Source organism: Amaranthus tricolor, chromosome 2 (genome assembly GCF_026212465.1).
Source record: "Amaranthus tricolor cultivar Red isolate AtriRed21 chromosome 2, ASM2621246v1, whole genome shotgun sequence".
Lineage (NCBI taxonomy): Eukaryota > Viridiplantae > Streptophyta > Magnoliopsida > Caryophyllales > Amaranthaceae > Amaranthus > Amaranthus tricolor.
The window spans coordinates 32766669-32790662 of record NC_080048.1 but is presented as its reverse complement, the minus strand read 5'-3'; the positions used below and the strand labels follow the sequence as shown (position 1 = coordinate 32790662).

General features: G+C 31.2%; 1 protein-coding gene and 1 non-coding gene across 2 annotated transcripts; both read left to right on the top strand.

Annotated features, from left to right (window-relative positions):
* Nucleotides 1-1232: 1232 nt before the first annotated feature.
* Nucleotides 1233-1304, top strand: TRNAK-UUU (transfer RNA lysine (anticodon UUU)). Its single transcript has one exon. It is a non-coding gene; the product is annotated as a tRNA-Lys (tRNA).
* Nucleotides 1305-15735: 14431 nt separating this feature from the next.
* Nucleotides 15736-21462, top strand: LOC130805824 (protein SCARECROW-like). The gene is made up of 2 exons (XM_057670610.1): nt 15736-17871; nt 20648-21462. Exons 1-2 carry the CDS (start codon nt 16019-16021, stop codon nt 21111-21113), a joined length of 2319 nt encoding a protein of 772 aa, XP_057526593.1. The 5' UTR covers nt 15736-16018; the 3' UTR covers nt 21114-21462.
* The last annotated feature ends 2532 nt before the right edge of the window (nt 21463-23994 follow it).

The window sequence follows — 23994 nt, the reverse complement described above, 5'->3', positions numbered from 1 at the left end:
GAGAGATCGTCGTTTTGAAAGACGTCTTTTAAATCCAACCCATCAAAACTTAATTAAACTAAAAGATGATAATGACTAACTAAATTAAAAATAGTCTCTCAAAGAGACCATTTTTTATAAGAATTTATGTTAAAAAAAATTGTTGCAATAGGATCTTATATGAGTAGAATACTCAATATAGTCTATGCCCAAATGGGTCATTTTAGTATGATTTGGTTCAAATTAATTATTAGTATGTTTTGTGATATTAATTTGATTAGAGCTCATGAAATTTAATATTCCCTTCCTCCTTTTTTGTTTTTCTCACCTAGCCTCTAATTAAAAAAATTTAAATTGTACGTTTGAATTTCACCTAGCCTCTAATTAAAAAAATAGTCGCTCTTTTGAGAGACTGTCTTTTTAAAAGATGTCTATCAGACCCAACCCATTAAAATTTAATTTAATTAAAAAAATAATATTAATTGATCAAATTAAAAATAATCTCTCAAAAATATCATTTTTTGTGATCTCTCACAAAAATTTGTGTTAAAAAAAATTGTTGTAATAGGATCTTATGAGTAGAAATGTAGAATACTCAATATGGTATATGCCCAAATGGGTCATTTTAATATGATTTGGGTCAAATTAATTATAAGTATGTTTTGTCTGTACATATGTTGATTCTAATTTGATGAGAGCTCTTGAAATTTAATACCCGTCCGTTCTTTTTTGGTTTTACGGTTTTTAATGTAAAATTTTAAACCTTAATATCTCTAAATACATATAATAAAAAATTATATAAAAAGTATCAAAAGTGTTTGTGGTTCAGTGGATATAGCATCTGCATGTAGAGCAGAAGGTTCGGAGCTCAACCCCTATCAGGCGCAGGTCAGTTAGGGGATTTCTTAGCTGTGCATATCCCTCCTTACTCCCTCCTTGAGGGTATTAAGTATGGTTTGTCGGCCTCTTTCAAGAAAAAAAAAACCCACTTAGACCCTGCCTTGTACGGAATATTGGAATTGTCCTTTATCTTTTTTAAAAAAATATCAAAAATACATAATAAAAAGTATACATTAAAATAAATGTAATGAAATTTCACATAGTTATATTTTATTTTCTAAATATATGTCAAAAACATTAATCAAATCTGTTTCTATTATTTCTAATCGAAAGAAAAATAGAGAATGAAGGGAATAATATTTTTTTAAGTTAATTAGTATCAATATATTTTGAGAATCTATTTCTAGTAAGTTGCCCTTTTAGCTCAGTGCTAGAGCGCGTGGCTTTTAACCACGTGGTCGTGGGTTTGATCCCCACAGACTGCGAAATAAATGTAGTTCTTAATTACTTGTTTTTCTAACAGTTTTCCCTTTAAATAATTATTATTTCTTAATGTCTAGATAGCATTAAAATAATTTACCAAAAAAATTAGTGAAACGACACGCAAAAATGAACCGACAATAATTTTAAAACCAACATTATTATTTTTTATATATTGTCAACGTTTGGCCCCAAAATGTTACAGCAGGAACTATCAGGAAAAAACAAAAGAAAGGGAATATTTCATTTTCATGAAAAATTAATGACTGTAATTCATGAAAATTGAAAATAATATTACTGAATCAGTATGCATAATTCATGATAACATTAACGAAAATCAGTTTTATATTGCAAAATGAAGGAGTAAAAAAATGTTAATAAATAAAGTTTGTTGGATGATTTGATCAACTGAAAATATTGACTAATTTACTAGTTGTTAATTGTTAAGCACATGTTAATTATGTTAGATAAAAATCAGTTGTTGAATGTTGAATGTTTATTAAAAAGAAAATAGCCCAAAAGCCAAAAAGAAAAAAAAAAAAAACCAAAAATTGTTTTTTTTATGTTAACTTAGAAGTGAGTTTTTTCAATCAACTAAAATTATTTGTCAACACTAATTTGCTATTTGAGCAAAAAAAAACAAAAAACAAAAACAAAATCTAAAAAAATCATTTGCCAAAATTGTAATTTAGAAAGAAATAACAAATATTCAAAACTTATTATTATTATTATTATTATTATTATTATTATTATTATTATTATAAAGGTGTGATATCAAGGCTTGAGTAGATGCTCAAGTTGAAAGGAAAATGTCAAACACAAAGCTTTAGTTTGGGAGGTGTGAAGGAACTATTAGCGGCGCCACTTTTCTTATGTACTATTGTTTCTGTCTCTTCATTTTCTGTCTTTATTTGCATGTTATTTACTTCTATTCATTATTTATTTAAGTTAATCAATTATTTTGATATGATTATTAAATCATATGCTCCCTCTTCTTTTAACAAGGTTGTCCAAATTTCATATCTAACAATCTCATCTCTATCAGTCATACTCTATCCGTTTCAATCAATTTCCATCCTTTATTACTTTGGTCAGTTTAATTTAATTTGTATTATTTTTATTTTTGAATGATGGTCTATCACTTCTTTTTAATCTCATCAATACATTTTAACTTTTTTTTAGTTTCATCTACTCAATTCATTATTTCTATTCTTGTATTATCATTATCCACTTTTTCTTAAAAAACACCAACTTTTTCTTTGCATCAAACCAAGCACTACAGAGGGACCTAGGTGAAAAAAGTGAATTTTACAATGATAAACATTTGATTACTCCTTTTGTTGAATATTTAGAGCGTGTAGGACGATTTCCAAAAGCTTAAAGCATAGACTAAGCAATAAACTAACAATGGGACAAAATCACATTGCTCGACCATGTTGTCATTTAAGCAAGGTCTTGCTCGTTCGAGCACTTTGTCAGGGCTTTGACAGTTTGGTTCAAAAGCTTCTGTTTGATGGACTAGGCACTTGCTCGTTCGAACACATAGGAATTTTCGCGTCAGATACTTTCTGGAAAGTGATTTGGCTCATGCACGTTCGAGCACCTCAGAACAGTGAATCTGTTCGTGGATCAAAACATCAATCATGGAGTGTTGTGTTGTTATGAATTAATGTTTTACTTAATTATAATCTGATAACCATCAAATATAGTTAGTAAATTGATTTAGATGAAGTCATACCACATTACACTAGTGGGTGTATGAGATCATTTACATTTTTTTATCATAATTGAACGTAATTTCTGATTCATCTTTCTCTCATTCTCTTGAAATATAAAAGAGAGTTATAAACTCTTTTATTGTTTTCTGATTTTATTCTATACATAAACACATAATCATTTAGTTCAACCGGTTTGTACTAATCGGAAACCGGTTAGAGTGATTGATTGTATCTCATTGTAAACTTCCATTCTCATTACCCAATTACCTTTGTGGGGGGAAATATCATAATAGGAAAGTTTGTAGTCGCTTTCAATCTATATCAAGATTTCCGAGTAACGTTACCTTTGCAAACATATCTTCTCTACGGTGTTTTTCAATTCATGATTCATTCAAAGCAAGGAGTCCATTGCCATACACAAAGGAGAGACTACAAGCATTATCTTGTATTTGTAGTTTATTTTCTGCATGTAATACCTTTTACGACCCAAGTTTAAAGGTTAAAAAATTTACACCCTATATTTTTTAATTTAAGTTTTTCCATCAGTTCATGAGTAGAGAAAAAGATAAATGTGTTTTTATTATTAATCAATAACAAATAAAAAAAAATTACCGCTTGCATCGTCGACACCCGAAACACTTAGGTGTCACATTGTTATGAAAAAATTTTCCTAACACTTATATAATAATGTTATTATTGACTTTTTGTAATATTAAAAATTGCTCTTGTTAACCAAAAACTAATATTAACAATACATTAAATACATTTTTAAAAGTTGCAATTTTATTAGATTAATGAATTTAAAAAGTGCATGATGCTTCAAACCTACGACAATTTAGTATATTATATTGTACAGTTAATAATTTAAAGAATAATAATGTATTTCCTGCGAATTTGTTCAAAAACAAGTCAAAAAATTGAGATACTCAACTCTAGGGATAGATCAAAAAAGAAATCTTTTGGTTTTTCTATTTGTTTTAGGGAGAGAGTGAATACTTTTATTAAAAGATCGGGAAAATTGGGTTTTTCATCTCCAACTTTAATTATTTGAAAAATAAAAAGCAAGCAAAAATATTACTTTGAATCATAGAATTACAAGAAAATATACGATCAACTAATTTTATTATTGAATATGAAAGAGTCGAGAGAAGAGGTTGATACTCTTAAATTTATTTCCTGAATCGAGATATTCATGAACTAAGATCTTGAAGCAAATAGATACAAATGGTTCAATGGAAGCAAAAATTTCTAGGAACGTTCCAAACATTTCGTCTTTAAGTAGAAGAGTCAATCTCAACAAGTGTTCGATATTAATTAGTCTGTTGTTGTCGACGAAAAAAATGTCTAATTATCAATTCTTTTTGTCCAATTCATTTTGTTGCTTTTTGTCCAAGTCAATTCCCATGTTGCTTCTCTTTTTGTCCAACTCATTTCCTTTTTTCTCTGTATTTTTGAAAATATCTCTATAGATCTAAAATCCACATTTATGAATTGAAAGGTCCATATGAATACTCTACACTACCTTGTTAAAATCAATACATCTTCAAATCGCCATTTGAGAAAATTGGAAGTTTTCTTAATAGATGATCATGATAGTACTTTTCAAAAATTTAAATTCATGATCAATGGAGGAACAATATTACTATTTTTTATTCATTTAGATATCAAAGTGGATGATTGACTGCGAGAAATTCTTTAATATCGTGAATGTTATCCCACTATCAAAATAATTGGTTGAATTTCATAAAACCATTTTCATATAATTTCATTAATACTATATTTTTATAAGGTAAATCGACTGTCGAATTGGAAGAGTGGAGGGAAGTCTTGGAGGACAAGGGATTGCGCATAAACTGTACGAAGACGTTTCTAATCGTGTACAGGCGGGATGGCTTAAGTGGCGAGCAGCAACCGGGGTGCTTCGTGATAAAAAATTTCGTAGTAGACTAAAGGGTAATTTTATCGCGTTGCAATTAGGCCGGCTTTGTTGTACGGGACAGAATATTGGCCCGTAAAGAAGATTTTCGAACAGAGTATGAAAGTAACAGAAATAAGTATGCTGAGATGGATGTGTGGTAAAACTATGAAGGATAGAATAAGAAACCAGGTGTTCAGGGAGAAGTTAGGGATTGCACCTCTCTCTGCAAAGATGCGGGAGAACAAGTTGAGATGGTTTGGGCATATGCAGAGAAAGACTCATGACGCCCCAGTAAGAAGGATCGAATGCATCATAGTGGAGGGCAAGAAAAACCGAGGAAAACCTAGGAGAACGTGGGAGGAGCAAATTATAAGTGACCTGCACGAACTTCACCTCTCTATGGACCTGACCAGGGATAGGGCCAGTTGGCGGCGCCTTATCCACGTCTTAGACTAAACGCGTCCCTCTTAACCTCCGTTTGTTATTGTTCTTTGCCTCTACTTATCGTTCTTTACCTCCTCTCCTACCATTATCGTATTTTTAGTTATTTGTACGTATCCTATTTGCTGTATATATTTAGTTAGTTGATTACTGTTCATGGTTAATGTGGGTGTAAGTTGCAGGCTTTCGTATAGTTGTAGGTTCCTCTCTCTTTGAAGACCCTTCTTGAGTCGAGGGACTCTTTGACTGCACGCTCCTATATGGGTATGAGTTGTCGTCTCTCTTTCCTCCCCAAACTCTGACCATAGTTGTCTTTGAGCGGTATACACTGGGTATGATGATGATGACAACGATGAATTCGACTGTCGAATTTTAACTTATCCATACCACTTCTGCTTTTAATATAACAAAAGATTCCTTTTTTATATGAAAAAGGCATGTAACAATAATTCAGATTTTACATATAGACAATTTCTTAATATAATAGTAAAATAAATGGAAAATGTATTCACTTCATTTCTGCTTTTATTATAACTAAAGATTTCTGTTTTATATGAAAAAGGCCCGTGTCAGTAATTTTAGATTTCACACATAGACATATCCTCAATATAAACAACTATTACAAATGGAAAATGTTTGAGTGAACCAAAAAATGTTGGATAGAGTTGGATCTTAGCATTAGCCAGGTAAGTGTCCTTTAGAAAGAAGAGTAGTCATAAACCCTGAAGATCATCACCATGGCATAGAAGTGGATTACAATTGGTAGAAAAAATCCAACAATTCCATGAACTTATCATGAAATTGGAAGTTTTAGTAATCTAATACAATGCAAATTACACTATGATTAAAATGTTATTGTGAAGAATCATTTGTGTATGGCAATAATTGACATTTTACTTTTGATAAACACATGTACAACACATTGAAGATTTAATTGTGACACTTAGAGTCACCTAAAAATTTGATGATAGATTAAATGCGATATACAAACTTTTCTTTTGTGATATTATTCTCACAAAGGTTTTTAAATTTGAGATTTAAAAATTTACAAAACAAATATAAAGTGACTGCACTAAATAAATGTGTTTAAGGAAGATTATTAAATCATAATTTTTATGAAGAGTTTATAAAGTTTTTTATAAGTATGAGAGAAATATACCAAGAGTTTCTTAATTTCATAAATGAATAATGTTCTAACTTTTTTCTGAATTGTCAAGCAACCGTACCCCCAGTTGTGGAATGATGTTGCAAGTTATGCATCTTACAACCCCTTCAATATAATTGATATTTATCAGTTCTATCATGAACACAGTTTCATTGACGTTACACAAACCGAGCTTTGTTTCAACGAAATAATCGTTATAGACATAAACTTGTCGGACTTTGCGACACTTTTTTATCGCACCTCGCTACCAATTTCTGCCTTATTGAATTCAATTTTTATTTTGCATTCTAAAACATTTTGGGCTATTTAGATATAACTCTTTATGTCCCACTATAAGAAGCACTCTGTACCTTTGATTTCACTAAAATACAATTGAGTCAAAAACACACAATTATAAAAGTCACTACGTTACACTCAAAAGATACTATAACATAAATTTGAAGAATGTTTTTAATTTATAACATAGTATTTTTTTGTATATATAGTGACAAAACAAAAATCCTTTTCATCCTTCTTATTTTAAAATTCTTCTTATTTGATCCTCATATATATATATATATATATATATATATATATATATATATATATATATATATATATATATATATATATATATATATATATATCAAACACGTTAAAAACCAACTTATCACAAAGTTTAACGTGATAATTAAAGTATGAATATATAGATTATATACTCATTCATGCAAATTCACACGATCGAAAGTCTATTATTAGAAGTGTCAAGCCACACAACTATTTCTCACATAAAATGCAAAATACGCTATTACACTAGAATGAAATAAAAAATGAGACTTAAAACTATGACTTGTGTTTTTGATACATGCTAAAAGATCAACTGAATCAAAAGTTGAAACTGTAAGTTGATATCACCTAAAGAACATAATTAATCTATAACTTCATGCAAGTATTTTGTCTTTGTGAGGTAAGCTACAAAGTAAATTCCATATACAAGAAATCAATAAAATTTCTTACAGAAAAATTTTGCATATGTAAGAATAAGGTTGAAATTTGTACTAGTGAAATGTGAATAAGTTAATAAATTTGTCACTATATGTGGGCATTCCTTGCTGAAATAGACTGCAACATTAACTGTTTATGCAACAATTTCATTAATTCGTCCCACCCAACACTCATAAATATTCAAACTTTGGTCTTAAATTGTAATGATTCAATCTTTGAAATTTTCTTGTATGTTTAAGGAAATGTTGAGATATGATGTTATTGGCTCTTTAAGTTAACAAAAACCTTTCTTGGTAATGAATATTGGTAGGGTTTGGACTCCAATCAAATTGTGTTTTTTTGATTAATACAATGCAATGCAAGGTCACCAAAAGATATCTTTTACATGTCAATCATGTTTCATCTTTGGCACCAGGTCGTTTCTGAACTTAAGGAATGAAGACATTTACCTAGGATTCAGAGCTAAAAAGGGATTAATATATTAACTCGGGAATGTTGTGATGTAGGATGTAGAACATTGTACTCAACATACACTTTTAATTGGGTTTAATTATTTTATCAATTAAAAAGTATGCAACACATTTATAACTATAATATAAAGGGTCCGTATCTTTTATTTTGCAAGAGAGCGTTTTTTTTCCTTCATATTTCCTAAGGCCTATAAAATATTAGGAACAACACTGATTTGGCAATATTTCTTTATTAGTTTTTTTAAATTCCTCAAAGGAAATTCTTTTATATGCAAGAGAGAAATGGAAAATTAAATCTTTTATAGGTGCTTCAAAATTATGTTACAAAAATGAAAATTCTAGATATTTTGTGATTTTTAATTCTCATACAGAAAGGGAATGTACATGGATGATAAAATAGAAGAAAAATATAAAAATTAAAATTTGAACAAATATATGATAATTAATAAATAAATAAATAAATAAATATATATATATATATATATATATATATATATATATATATATATATATATATATATATATATATATATATATATGTGTGTGTGTGTGTGTGTGTGTGTGTGTGTGTGTGTGTGTGATGATCATTTTGCTTTTCTTAATTGTAGATTTGTATTAAAAATAAGATCGAATAAAGTATAATCTTCATTAACAATAATCTTCAAGTTGAAGAACAAAAGTAAAAAATAATATGAAAGATCTACAAATTGGGATGTTAGAGTATCAGATGAATAGTGAAGAAGAATCCATACGGACGACAATTAGAATTGATATAGTAGTTCATATAGCTGACCTTAATTTTTTGAGATTAAGGCTCTAACATTTATTGTTGTTGTGTCATTGTTTAAAAATTATATTTTTATATATTCCATATTAACAAATCTAAACATTTTACACGAATTTCAATTCTAAATTTTTTTATAAAAGATTAAATTTATTAAACACTTCACTAACAGTTAACAAACTAACAATTGTTTTATAAAGTTAATGTGATTAGACCGTTAATATGCAACCTTCAATTACCAATCACCCCATTCTTTCGTAAACCTCTTAAAGGAATAAACATAGAAACACTTACCGACAAAGTTGGAGTTAAAACATTGATGTTATTATTGTAGCGAATATACAAATAGGAGTAGTTTTAAAGGAATAAGAAACAATGATAATGTGGAAAAATAAGGACAATGTACGAAAAGACGAAACAATGAATATGAAAGGGTGAGGCGTGGGTGGTCGAGAAAGGCCCATCTTAATCCATCATATTTCATAATATGTAAAATAAATATAAAAATATGTATTATTTTAATTATAAAAATTAAAACTTATCTATAGTAAAATGATTATTTTTATTTTGATATTTTACATTGTTTTCTTCCTTAGTTGCATGGTCCTATTAGGCCATGATGATAAGAACAGTCTTAAGGTCATAATTATAGTCATAGGCTCAAAGTCATAATCATAATAATCAATTTAGTATCCTACTCAAAAATAAGGTTCGGGTTGGAGTGCGGTCAATTGTTGTTGGATATTTAGAGTATAAAAGGTTTAAGTATAAAAGTGTATATGTTTAAGTTGTTGTCATTTAGAGCGTATGGTCATCAGAAATTAAATTAAATTAAATAAATTAATTTCAATAAATTAATTTGAGAATATCCCAAGGCCAAGTTTATGTTTTTAGCAAAAACTAGTGTTCACGGATTGTGAAACAACTCGCGGCTCGCGAGAAAGGAAAGAAAAACTACTGTTTTGTGGAACAACAGGTCGCGGCCCGCGAGTTTCCTACTATCTTACGGATTCTTCTTTGCAAAGTTAGTTTATCCGTTTCGTTAGTTTTAATGTAACTACCAACGGTTAAATATGGTTATATTAACCAGATATATTGGGATAGTTTGATTGAAAGACGACATTAGTTCGTGAACCAATCTTGTGTTTCATGGAGTAACATGTTGCTTCGTGAAAAGGTGTAAGCTATTCTATAGATATAGAAGGCTTGTGTGGTTATTTTATATGTGCAATTTCTGATTTCTTTTCTTCTCGAGCACTTTACATAGATAACTTGTAATCCTCGATTGTAATTTTCATATCTTCTTCCATCTTAGTTTTCTTTACATCGTTCTAGATTCTGTGTGCTAGGAATTTAGTGTAACTCTTTGTATCTTAGAACATATTTTCGGTTTATTTCCAAGCACCGTAGTAGGGAGGAAATGATGTTTTAGGAAAGAGCATCTCGCCTAGAATTAATATCAAGTTCAAACAAAATCTTCTTGATATTTTGTTCGGATTGAAGATCCGCTTCTCGGAGTTCTCGGTGGTGTACATAAGCATGGTTCTTGATTGTCATATGTAATTTATTTCCTTTTACAAACTCGTAACTTTATTTTATTGTTTATTTAATAAATAAAGTAACATTTTATAACATAAGTATGCTAATTATACTAAAGTATAAGTATAATAAGTTAAAGACCTTGTGACAAAGTACGGACAAAAGGATAATTACCTATGCCCTAAGTTAAGTCAAAAAAAGCAAATAAACGAAGAAAACATAACCAAAAGCCAAGTCGGCTTTTGCATCTCTACAACTTCATCCTTTGCTCAAACAACTTCTTAAGGGGCTAATATTTTGTTTCATACAATAATGCAGGTCTAATTGCAACTCAGTATAATTTACCTTTAAGACTAATCGGACAGTTATCCCAAAGCACACCAATCAACGCTCACCACTTAATGACTTAGCCCATCCTGCTTATACTCGATGTGCTTCTCCATTAATTTCCCCATCACTTTGGATAACCAATCTCAAATATTTAAACTTGTTTGTATGCAAAACAACATCATTCCCAACAATTACCTCTGGGTCTCAATCCTTTGCCTTCTAAAAACATCCTCTACTTCTCTAATTTAGCATTCGCCTCTTCGCAATTTGATTTTACGTGACCGTAACTTTTGAAAGTCACATTTGTATACAATGTAAAAAATACTTAGATTCATTTTTTCAAAAACTTTTACAATAATTCATAAAATGTCTAATTCTTGTTTGTAATTCAATAACATTTTGAAAACGATGCTATATTAGAGATCAAACAACGTGTCTCAATCTCTAATATCACCAAGATCGAATGTATAAAGTCTTGTGACAAACAAATTACATTGTCAATAAAAACGGTGTTTAAAGGAGATAATAACAACACAAAGATTTAACGAGGTTCACCCAATTAAGATCGAATGTATGAGGTCTCAATAACAATTATATAAGATTAACAACTTATTTATGTTCACGTAGATTGAGTCAAAATAATACTACAACATAAAGTGAAAAAAAATATCAAAAGACGAACTTTCAAATCAAAATCAAAATAATACACAATCTAAATCATAACTACAAAAACTCAAAATATGATTGATGATGACGACTTAGCTTGAGTAAAAACATGGAAGAAAGAAATAGCGGAGAAGTATTGCAGAAAATGATAAAGAAAGGTGAAAATGTAAAAGGCGTTTTTCAATTTGAAAATATCAAATAGGTCAAGAAGACAAGAACTATCGCATGACTTAAAATATTTAAGACATTTCGCGTGAATTGAAATCTTCATTTTGCAAAATTGTACGATATCAATGACTTTAAGCGATTCCAATGATTTTACTGGCGATGCTCAAATATCTTATTGATATGGATATTTGATGGCAAGTAGGCATGGAAAAACCACCCTCATAATAAGTTAGTTTCTCCAAAATACGAGTCTTGCACAAGGTAGGTCGTGCCTTGTGCCAAAAAGCAGATCAATTGTTATGCCAAGCTCAAATCTTGCTCATCGTCACTTAACATTCATAGTCCGTAATTTTGTTTCTCCAATATGTCGGGTCACATGCGGGTCATATTTGCTTGACCTGTATGCTAATTCGACCCGTGTCCATCTCTGCCCGTGGGGCATAATATTCAATGGTAAGTGGGGAAAGATGGGAGCACCTCATGGCTCATGGTGAGCTAGTACCCCCCAAAAAGCGACGTTAGTGTTTGACATTTTGCTTTCAACACTAGCATCTATTATTTGTCAGCTTTTTCATGATATTTGGCTTCTTGTTTGACTCTTTACACACTCTCTTTCTCTCCTATCCCTACTTACTATCTAGTACAGCGTACTACTCAATGTCGAGACTTGTAAAGCTTATTTTCTTTTCTAAAGTGGGCACCCTTTCATTATGGTCTCCGTGCCCAAATTTTGTACACTACTCCCAATTATAAAGTATTTATATTATATTTTATAGGATTTTGGGACTTGTGACCTTTTCAATGTAGACTATGCAAATTACTAAGATGAGTAGAGCACATTTTCTAAGAATGTTTGCTTGATTTTTCAACGTTACTATGATCTATACTTTTCTCCTTTGTTTAGCGTCATTAAAATATTTAATTAGGTTAAATATAAATATAAAAATTTTGTAATTAGGTTTAGAAAGATTTTTTAACTCTCTCTGTTCCTCCATAATTACTTAGGTCAAGTTAGTATGACATCCAAGTGTTATGATTATATGTGTGCGCACTCTATTGTTTGAACTAAACTTGATTTTAGATTGTGTTTAGACTTGAGATTTATAGTTGAAGTATTATTTATATTAAATTCGAATGAAAGACTATCACTCTCCATTTATAATTATGAACACTTTTTATTATTTCAATCACTTTATGAATATGTGTATATGTCCTGTAAGTATATGATAACTCTTGACAAAGTTGTATTAATTTCATTAGAGGGAAATAATCAATATCAAACCATTATATTCGTTCAAGACAAAAATCTATTACCCCATTTTGTAGTTTTCTTTGGCATACTTACAAATTTTTATCCTTAACTAGTATTAGCTTAACATGGATTGTTTGAGAGAGTATCCTATCAACGAGGATAAGTGGTACATTAGAATTACCTTTCATAGATAAGCATACTCCCTCCATTTCTATATTTGTATCCCATTTGATTTTGCACACACATCATTGGAATATCCAGGCGCGTTTAAGATATTATATTTTAAATTGGATTAGTTTGTGTTTTTAAGTATATGTAAATATTTCAATAATTTGATTTTGATTTTTATACATGTGTTATATTAAATCGGGTCAAATTATACTTAGTTGGAGCTATTTAGATGAATTTTGGACAACAGTATGAACACTGTCCAATACATTAATTTAAAATCATAAAAAAGTTATGATCCATTGATTAAGCATCTGCACGTTGAGCAGAAGTTTTGGGGTTCGACTCCTACTGGCCGCAGGTATCAGTTGGGGGTTTTTGGACTGCGCGCATCCTCTTTACTCCCTCCTTGAGAAGAACATGTATGATTTGTTTGTATTTTTCAGGAAAAAACCCTCACCCGAATCCTGCCTTGTGCGGAATATTGAAAGTGTCCATTATATTTACCTTTATCTTTATATTAAGATGAACTTTTACTTAACTATATTTAATTTATAAATTAAGAATTAACTATGTTTAATAGTGACAAAAACTAAAAAAAAACATTGAAAAATAGAGAGAGTTCTATAGTTAAGTTGGATTTGCACATTTTATTCAAAGAGCCTAGAGCACAAATACTAGTAGTCCCTCTATTTTTCTTACAAATAATTTTTATTTATTTATTTATTTTTTGAAATTTTATATAAGAAGGTTCATGCAAGAAAAGTTTTTAAAACTTAGTGACTATAGTGACTATACTTACTATAGTTTAATTGTTTAAACAAGGAAATGTAAGCCCTTACATGAGTTAATAAAGTAAAAGTGCATCAAAACACTTAGCTTCTAAAAAAAACCCTAAGTTATTGCCTGCTTATTTGTTTCATATGGCCAAAAAATTTTTACAGACAAGGAAAATGAATTAATGTTTTCTATCGGTCATTTTGACCGTCTTTGGGTAAAAGATTTATAGTCAATATTTGTATTTATTCATAAATTAAATTGAACAAAATTCAAGTCAGTTTATGTAGTTTCAATCCAAATTCAAATTATATTTAGTCATTATCGAAATCAATCCAGATTAACTTATATTTGTTTTTCAATCAAATTCAAACCAAAAACACCAAGATAGAAAAAATAAATTCAATAATAAATCTAAAATATAGGAGTAAACTAACTAAATCAGTCTAAGAGAGTTCATTATTTTCAAATTATTGGATGAAAGTTCATTAAATACAAGTGCAAATGTGAGAAAATAAATAATCACAATTTACTTAAATTGAAATAAATTAATACGACCGAACCGAAGTTGTTCATACTTTTATTAATAAATATTCGGTTAGTCTCTTGAGAGTCCGTTTCTTTGAGAGATGAATTTCAAGTCTAACCCATTATAGATTAATGCTTACTTATCGTATTCTAAATGTCTACTTACGTTATCCTTAATACTTACTTACCGTATCCTTAATACCTACTTTTAATATTTTAAATGTCTACTTACATTATTCTTAATGCCTACTTAAATATTTAAAAAATACATAATAGGCCGATGCAATTGAAGACGATCTCTCGAAAAGAGACGACGAATTTATGATAAATAATAATCTTTACGTTCATTCTACATCTAGAAGCGTGTATCTTTAATCTACCTCTTAAAAATAAATTCAAGTGGATAATTCTTCAAAAAAAAAAAATAGTTGAGGCAAAGAATATATCACTACTCCCTTGTAAACAAATTGTCCCTTGTCATTTCATCATCAATAATATTATTTTAAAAAATTAACATAAAAAGTTAAAAGAGGACAAAGACTTCTCAAAACAACCCATGATTCATATACCAAAGATTAGGAATTTGTTTACAAAAGTAACCCTTACATGAGGGAGTAACTATTGGCTGTAGTTGTTAAGTATTTTTCTCGTTTTTTAATTGGTTTAAAATTAATTTTTGTTATATTTATTATTTTATGTTATTTTTTACGGTTATATTATAGAGAAAAAGTAATTATGTGGAATTTTTTTTTATACATTTCATTCCATATTTTCATGATATGAGATTTTTTTATAATTTTAATTACATAAAACTTCAGATATAAATAACTTGATAAACACATTGGACTGCGCTAAAAATTATATGTGAGCAACTAAAAAAGAAGAGAAAGGAACTATTAGTTATCTATGTTTCTCTTAAATAACATTATTTATTTAACTCAAATAGGTGATAACTTTTTAGTCAAATGATGTTATTTTAACGAGAAAAATAGAGTAATTTTGAATATATTTTATTCTTTGAACCACATGTGTTTTGTAACTACCTTTGAATTTTTTTATTTACCTTTGAACTCGATAAAATTTCTATTTTGATCTGTATCTTTAATTTTATAGATGTTTGATTTTAGTTATGATTCCACATTCTCATCGTATATTTTTCTTGTCAGTTTCAAAGGAACGAAAGAAATGGAGTAATATTTTAACTTAAGTAAAAATATTAAAAGCCATCTAAAGCTACTTAAAAGAAATAAATGTGTTCCTTTCAAAAAAAGAGGAATAAATGTATTTGACAAATGATTTTTTTTCTTAGTTTTTTAATTAAATTTTGATTTTTGTCGTTTTGGTTGGCCGAACAACAAAAACATATACTTTATTTAATAAATATATAAGCTAGCTAAAAAGTTGGTTTTAATTCAAAATTAATTTAGTTATACAATCTTTTTTTAAAAAACAAATACGATCCAATGATCAAACAAACAGATTACAAGAGCTAAGCCCGTTACAAACCAAATTTCAAAGACCTTTTTAGATACAATCCACCTTAAAACAACCCAATATTAAATTAGTAAAAGGATACTTTAAAATTTCAATAAAGAGTATGTACAAAGACACTTAAAAAGTGAAGGTGACCATGTTAGGATGCCAATTAACATAAGTCAAGAAAAATGACGACAATGAGAACACATCCATTCTTCTACATCTAATCTCTCCAAAAAACACAACCACCCACCACCTTCCCCCCCTCCCTCCCTTTCAGTTTCTATCATCCCCACAGACATTTTTCATCCTTTTCTTCTTCTCCCTCTTTCTGTATGGCTGCTTCTTCTACCTTCTTTCCTGACCCAAATATACTCCTCTCCCCTTTTTATTATGCTAATAATTCTATTAATTCTCAAACTAATCAATCTTCAAATCCATTTTCCAACTACTCCACTTCTCTTTTTCATCTAATGTCGTCGTCTAATCCTCATACTTCAACAATGGATGAGAATGTTACTCACAAAATGGTTCGGAAAAGGACAGCTTCTGAAATGGAACGCCCTTCTCCGGGTTCTAATGAATTAATTGATCAACAACAGATTAGTTCGGTTAATGATTCGGGTGTGTTTAATGCTGGAAATGATCAACAACAACAACAACCTCTTGTTTGTGGGTTTTCTGGGTTGCCTTTGTTTCCTCCTGTTGTAGAGAGAAATGTTGTCATGGGTTCAAATAGTACTAGAACTAGTATGGGGATTATGAGTAATGTTCCGGGTTCGGGATCGGGTTTGGGGTCGGCGGTGGCTACAACTCCGGCTTCCACGGAGGATCCAGGATGGGTAGATGGTATTATTAAGGATTTGATTCAGAGTTCAAATTCTGTGTCGATTCCTCATTTGATACAAAATGTTAGAGAGATTATTTATCCTTGTAACCCTAATCTTGGTGCTGTTATTGAGTTTAGGCTCCGTTCATTGGCGGATCCTCCGCCAGTACCACAACCAACAATTTCTCAAACCCAGTATCATAAACAGCAGAATCAACAACCTGTGTTTTCTCGGATTCATACCAGTAATTCAAGTCAAACTAGTTTGAATAATAAACCTTATTTTAATTTGAGTGAAATGGAGTGTTTCCCACAACCTTCTTCTATTGAATGTAGTGCAAATATGAACTGGGGAGGTGTAACTGTAAACACAGCAAACCAAATCTCAAATCCAACCCAAATCAATGACGGTTGTGTTGGTGGAAGTATAAACGCAACTCAAATCCCAAACCCAACCCATAACATTCTGCAACCCGAGACATGTCGTGTTGTGGAAGGGACTTCTGATCATAATACCGAGTCGCGGGAGACCCGGGATTCTGATCAGGCTGTTGGGTCTGGAGTAAGGACGGAGGAATCTCCATCTGATACTCCAACCCCACCAGCCCCCCAACCTCCTCCGCCACCGCAGGAAATTACTGCTGTGGCAAAGGCTCGGGAGAGGGAGGAGCTTCGACAACGTAAGAGGGATGAAGAGGGACTTCACCTTCTCACCCTTTTACTACAATGTGCCGAAGCTGTTTCTGCGGAGAAATTCCAAGAAGCTGACAGAATGCTCGTCGAAATCTCCGAATGGGCCACACCATTCGGAACCTCCGCCCAGCGTGTGGCTGCATATTTCTCTGAGGCGATGTCAGCTCGTTTAGTGAGCTCTCGCCTCGGCATTCATACCTCATTACCTTCAATCCCACATCACCAAAAACTACTTTCTGCTTTCCAAGTTTTCAATGGAATAAGCCCATTTGTAAAATTCTCACATTTTACAGCTAACCAAGCAATTCAAGAGGCTTTTCAAAGAGAGGAAAGAGTTCATATTATTGATCTTGATATCATGCAGGGCTTACAATGGCCTGGGCTTTTTCATATTTTAGCATCTAGGCCTGGTGGGCCCCCATTTGTTAGGCTTACTGGGCTTGGGACGTCGATGGAAGCCCTTGAAGCAACCGGAAAACGGTTGTCGGACTTTGCGGAGAAGTTGGGTTTGCCGTTTGAGTTCATTCCGGTGGCGGAGAAGATAGGGAATTTGGATTTGGAAAAATTGCATGTGAGTAAAAGAGAAGCTGTTGCTGTTCATTGGTTGCAGCATTCTTTGTATGATGTTACTGGGTCTGATACCAACACTCTTTGGCTCTTGCAAAGGTAAAAAAGATACTTCATTTTTGTTTCATTTTTGTACCATACATTTGTTTTGAATTTTGATACATATCATAGATTAAACCATAGATTTGCTATATTATATTTGTGATATGTGAGTTTGCTCCATTTACTGGTTCTACACATGCAATGTTTTGTACTCCCTCCATTTCCCATTTCATTACATATATTGATGTCTCTTACAGTGCATAATTAAAATTATAAAAAGTTATAGCGTTAGATAAATTAAACAAGATCCTATTTGACTATGTTTTAACTTATAGATCATGAATAAAATACAAATGAGAGAATAAGAGTGAGCTGTGAATAATTTAAAAAACTAAATGACTAAGTTATTGAAATGAAGGTAGTATTTTACGCAGAGAAGTAACAATAACTGAGTCATAACAATCCTCTTGATTCCCAACGACATAGCCCCAAGCACAAATGTAGTAACACAAAAGCAATAATATTTTACACGGGAGTGGAAAAAAAATGGGTGGATGGATCTTAATGCGAGTTAAATGTATGAACAAAAATTAAAAAGTATGGTCATGGCCAAAAGTTAAAATAAGACAATTTTAACAGGATAAACTAAAAAGGAAAATAAGATTAATTCATAGAAAGAGTACTTCTTTACCATGGTAAAAAGACATGGGGATATGAGAAACGGCATGAATGATAGTACTAATTTGGTTTTATTATGAATAATGTCAGAATAGACTTTTCATTGTTACTCAAATATGGGAAGACTAGAGGGTTCCCTACTTAGTAGAATAAGTAAAACCTATTTGCTAGGGGAATCAAAGTGTTGAGCTTACAATTCATGTAGTTTTGAATAATTATCTTGGAATACACGAAGAGACTAATGTGCACCAAGAAATTTGGTTAATGACAATAGACCTAAGCTAGAGGGTGTAGCCTCTAGATGTGTTGAACGTACCGTTTGAGTTGAGTCTGAGTTCATAAATCAACTTTTTTGAGTTTGATGTATGTTTGCATATCCGAGTAGTTAGATTTCGGACGTTTAATAGAGTATTCTTTTGTCGGGTTTGACACAAGTTGGGTCGATTTATGGGCAATTTTGGATCGGTTATGATATTTGCAACTTTATAAGCACATAATATAAGCTTTGAAGATTTTTAGTAGATATGTCATTTCCTTATTGAAATAAGGAAGTGGATCAGGATCACACTTTTCTTTACTTGTGGGGAAAAAAGAGTGTACCAAGGCTATCAGCAAAAGTGAAATTCATGCTTTTGTAGAAGGTTCTAAGTTATGATTTTGTTACTTAATTGGGAATTATGGAAGATTGTTGAGCCCAAAGCAACATGAAAAGTTACACTTTGATATGAGGAGAGTATTAAACTTGATTGGAATATCAAAAGATAATGCTTGTGTTGGGAATGGAGAATTGACTATACTACTGTTAACCTTTACAGAAAAGAGACGAAAATTTTACTTTTATTTCATGTGGGGTTGTCTAATGTCTATACTATGCAATACATAATGAAATAGTAGTGTTTGGAACTTTGAAATATGAAAATCTATGTTATTCAGACACGGGTAGTAAGACACCAAAACATTTCAATTTAGACTTGAAATATGAATGATTTTCAAAGGATAGCCATGTTACCAAAAATAAGGGGCCTTAAATATTAAATTGTGCTATTCAGGCCCCCGTTCTGAGTAATACTTTTTACGTGATTTGTTCATAAACTTTTTTTATATTTGAATTAATTTTAGAATGTAATGTTACAATATATTTTATTTGGAATTATTTTTCTTAAAGTGGAAAATTTTTTATCTTTTGATATAATGAAAGACCTGATTTTGAAAGACATTGTAAAAATAAATAGGGTATTTAAAATCTTTGCACTACATTAGTTTATATAAAGTGCAAATATATTGCGTACTTGTCAGATGTCTCAATATGTTGTCAAAACATTATCTCTAATCAAATTTTTTTCATTAGATTGTTCATCATGGTTAACTTGTTAGGATATAATTTCCATGTGCATTTGGTTGGGGCATTCCATTGGACTTTTTTGGCCAATTGTTTGTTTTTAATTGTTAATCTTATTAGTATGGTTGTTATGTCTATTTTGCATTTTCAAATCAAGATCTTTCTGTCTAATATTTTTAGGAAAAATATGTCATGCTCTTTTATTTTCAATAACTACTATGTTTTCAAACTCTGATAAAAAACCAAGACTTTCTTCTCTTTATTTTTGGGCATTAAATTTATTGTACATGGAAATAGAATTTTTTATTAGCTTTTATCTGAATCATTTCTCAATTTTATTTCTTTGAGGTGAAAAGAACATTTCCGAAGCTATTAAGTAACCCACATGTCTCAAATTACATCCCTAAATGAAACTTAAAATACAATGTCGAAAGTTTATCTTTTCTAGGGTACAAATTCTTAATGAACCTTGAACTTGTGATTATGTGTCATTTTCACATGTAAGGAGTTCTGGTGTGAACTTATTAGGTTTATTCTAGTTCTAGTCTTAACATTCTTGTTTTGTTTGGTGTGATCTGATTACAACAACAATATGCTCTTGAGTTGCTAGGCCCCACTCAACGGAGTGGTGCCTCGCATTCCAGGGGATGCCCTTGGGTTCAAATCTTTGTGAATGTTGATTCCTCCAAACCCGTTTACCCCTAAGATAGGATACGAATCAGACGATGGGGCATGCATATGATATATACCTGAAAATAATGTCTTGAAATGAGTTGATGGGAATATAGCTAAGTATATGAATAAATGTTTTTGCAGATTGGCTCCAAAAGTTGTAACAGTAGTAGAGCAAGACCTGAGCCGAACAGGCACCTTCCTCGGAAGATTTGTGGAGGCAATCCACTACTACTCGGCCCTTTTTGATTCCTTGGGAGCAAGCTACGGTGAAGATAGTGAGGAGAGACATGTAGTCGAGCAACAACTTTTCTCAAGGGAAATCAGAAACGTTTTAGCGATAGGAGGTCCCTCACGGAGTGGAGATCCCAAGTTCCCAAGCTGGAGAGAAAAATTACAGCAGTCTGGGTTCAGAGGGATCTCCTTAGCCGGTAATGCAGCAGCTCAAGCTACATTGCTTTTAGGCATGTTCCCTTCCGATGGGTACACTCTGGTGGAAGATAATGGTACCCTTAAGCTTGGATGGAAAGACCTTTGCTTGCTTACTGCATCGGCTTGGAGGCCTTCTCATGCTCATACTATGAGCACAGTCTGTACAAGGAGCCAGTAGATCGCGGCACCTTGTAATACGCAGCTAAAACCATGATATGCACGCGATGGATTTCTGATTATGATGCACCTTCATGAATCCGCGACTTCAATAGGATGCTATGGAGCCATAGGAGGATCTTTCTTGTATCATACCAGTGTGGATTTAGGATTCAGGAAGAAGAAAGCACACTTCCCTTTAATTTGAGGGCTGTAATTTTCTGGGATATTGCCATTTTGGTCATTGTTCTAGTTAGCTTTTCTTTGGCAAAAGGGACTATAGAGTTTATATGTTTTCCTACTGACAGCAAATGTATTCATGTATCATGCTCTTTTACTTTCAAGTTCCTATATAAATAGTTTTCCATTTCAATATAGTCAATGGACGTGCTTTTGCAAATCCACCATCTTCTTATCGTTTACGATGAGGATAGTAGAATGAATGGGTGCATTTAGTGTATAGTAATTGAGGTTAGTAAATATCATTTAAATTCAAATTAAAGTCTAGTATATGTAAATATACCTTAGATGTGTTAGTATATTATCTTTCACGTGAGTGACCAAGGTTTGAAATCCTTTAAGGGTCCGTTTGGTTCAGTGAGCAGGATTGGAATGGTAAGGAACCCCATACCAGGATGGTATGGATGCAGAACCCCATACCAGACTAAAACTGTTTGGTTCAATCCTGTAATAGATATTCAATCCATTCACACTGTTTGGTTCAATTATGGAATGGATTCTCTGTCCAGTTTATATATATATATACATACATACATACATACATTTATTAAACACACAAATACATACACACATATTATGTTGCAAATAGATAATTACCACTAATTAAAAAGTACTAATTCAATACATTTTCACTCAAAAAGATTCCAATATATGTTTTTGACAACCAAACACAAAGTCAAGATAATTTATAAGTTAAGCATTTTCATTACATCACTTGCCCAAGTTAGGATGAATGAGGTTGATTTTGTCATTTTGTCCACAAGATCACTGTATTAGTCATTTTGTCATTCAATGGATGAGGATCGAATCAAGGTTGTGCAAGTCATATCTCATAAAAAAGATTTCAAAGCAGGAAATCACCATTGGGAACATGAGCAAGCAGATTAATGCAAAGAATCAAATATGCAAAAACACACAGAAAAAACCTGTAACCCACCCATGAAAAGCAATACAAAACTTCTCACCATTAAAGTAGCAAGTAGCAAGCATAGCCATAGGTAATTTATAGTCAACTCTGTCCATAAGTGCCGTTAAGGTTTGAAAATTACTACCATTTTAATCATTTTTACTTCTGAACCCTAAAGGACATAAAAACTTAAGAAAGAACCCTAACATTGAAGAAACAAAGAAACACTCATTCAAACAATCCAGACACAAATTTCAACATACCCGCGAACAATTACATCAAAGTAATGCCAAACTTTTCTATAGCAATGGAGTTGCAGTATAATTAATCACAGTAACGGACAAATTCCCCCATTGAAACAAATTTCCTTCATCCAAATCGAAACTTTCCCAAAAATAAAGGCAAAAACCGTGGAAACTCGTAACAATTTTTGAATCAAAAGAAAAAAAAAATACAAACTGAAAATGGCAGCAAACAATGGCGATGAAAATCCCGAAAGAGAAGGTAAGAAAGAAAAGGGCAAGGACTGGCCGGATTCCGTTGAGCCCAAAGGAAAGAAGGTTGGCAGCAAAAAGAAAATGGAGTTTGAAGGAAGCAGGAAATATGGTGGATGATCGGAATATGGCGGTGGTGGCAGTAGATGGGTGCGAGACACGGCTGAGAAAAGAAAAGAAAAAATAAGGGAGCAGGAGGTTCACCGGTGAGGGGGATGGTCTGACCGAAAATTTCTGGTGGATGATCGGAGATTGAAGGAGGCGGAAGCTTGCTGACCGAAAATCTCAAATTGAAGGAAGAGAGTGAATTAGGGTTTGAATATCTTGGAATGGAGTTTGAAACTTGGGGGTAGGAGGGTATGAGATTACAGAGGATTGGAATGGGATGAGAATCCAGAGGGTATGACATCCCAATGTAAAAATGCCTAACCAAACATTGGAATGGTTGTGATACCATTCCATACCATTAAAAAAGAGCCAACCAAACATGCCCTAAGTGCATTTTACCTAAAGAAAATTTTTTGACATTAGTTATTTTTTCAACAATTCTTACTTGAGACCGTCTTTTTTAAAGACAGTTCTCAAAAGCCCTGCCCATTATGTTAATTGAAAAAAAAAATTGACGCGCGCGTGTAAGTGTATGTGAAAAGTTACATAATATATTTGGGGTTATAAAAACATTTATTTGGGGTTATAACATAATATATTTGGTGTTATACCAGCATATATTTGAGGTTTATGACATAATTTATTTTGGATTATAACATAATATGTTAAATTATAACATAATATGTTAAATTATAATATATATATATATATATATATATATATATATATATATATATATATATATATATATATATATATATATATATATATATATATATATATATATATATATATATATATATATATATATTTGTTGAAGTTGCAACAATGTATATTTGAAGTAATGATATAATATATATGGAGTTATAACAACATATATTTAGGATTATAACATAATATATTTGGTGTTATAAAAATACTATACCCTCAAACACAGACCATTATATACCGAACTATATATTATGTTATAATCCCAAATAGAATATGTTATATCCATAAATATATGTTGGTATAACCTCATATATATTATTTTATAACCTCAAATATATATATATATTGTTATAGCTTCGAATATATTATGTTATAATCCCAAATAAATTATGTTATAATCCTTAAATATATGCTGGTATAACACCAAATATATTATATTATAA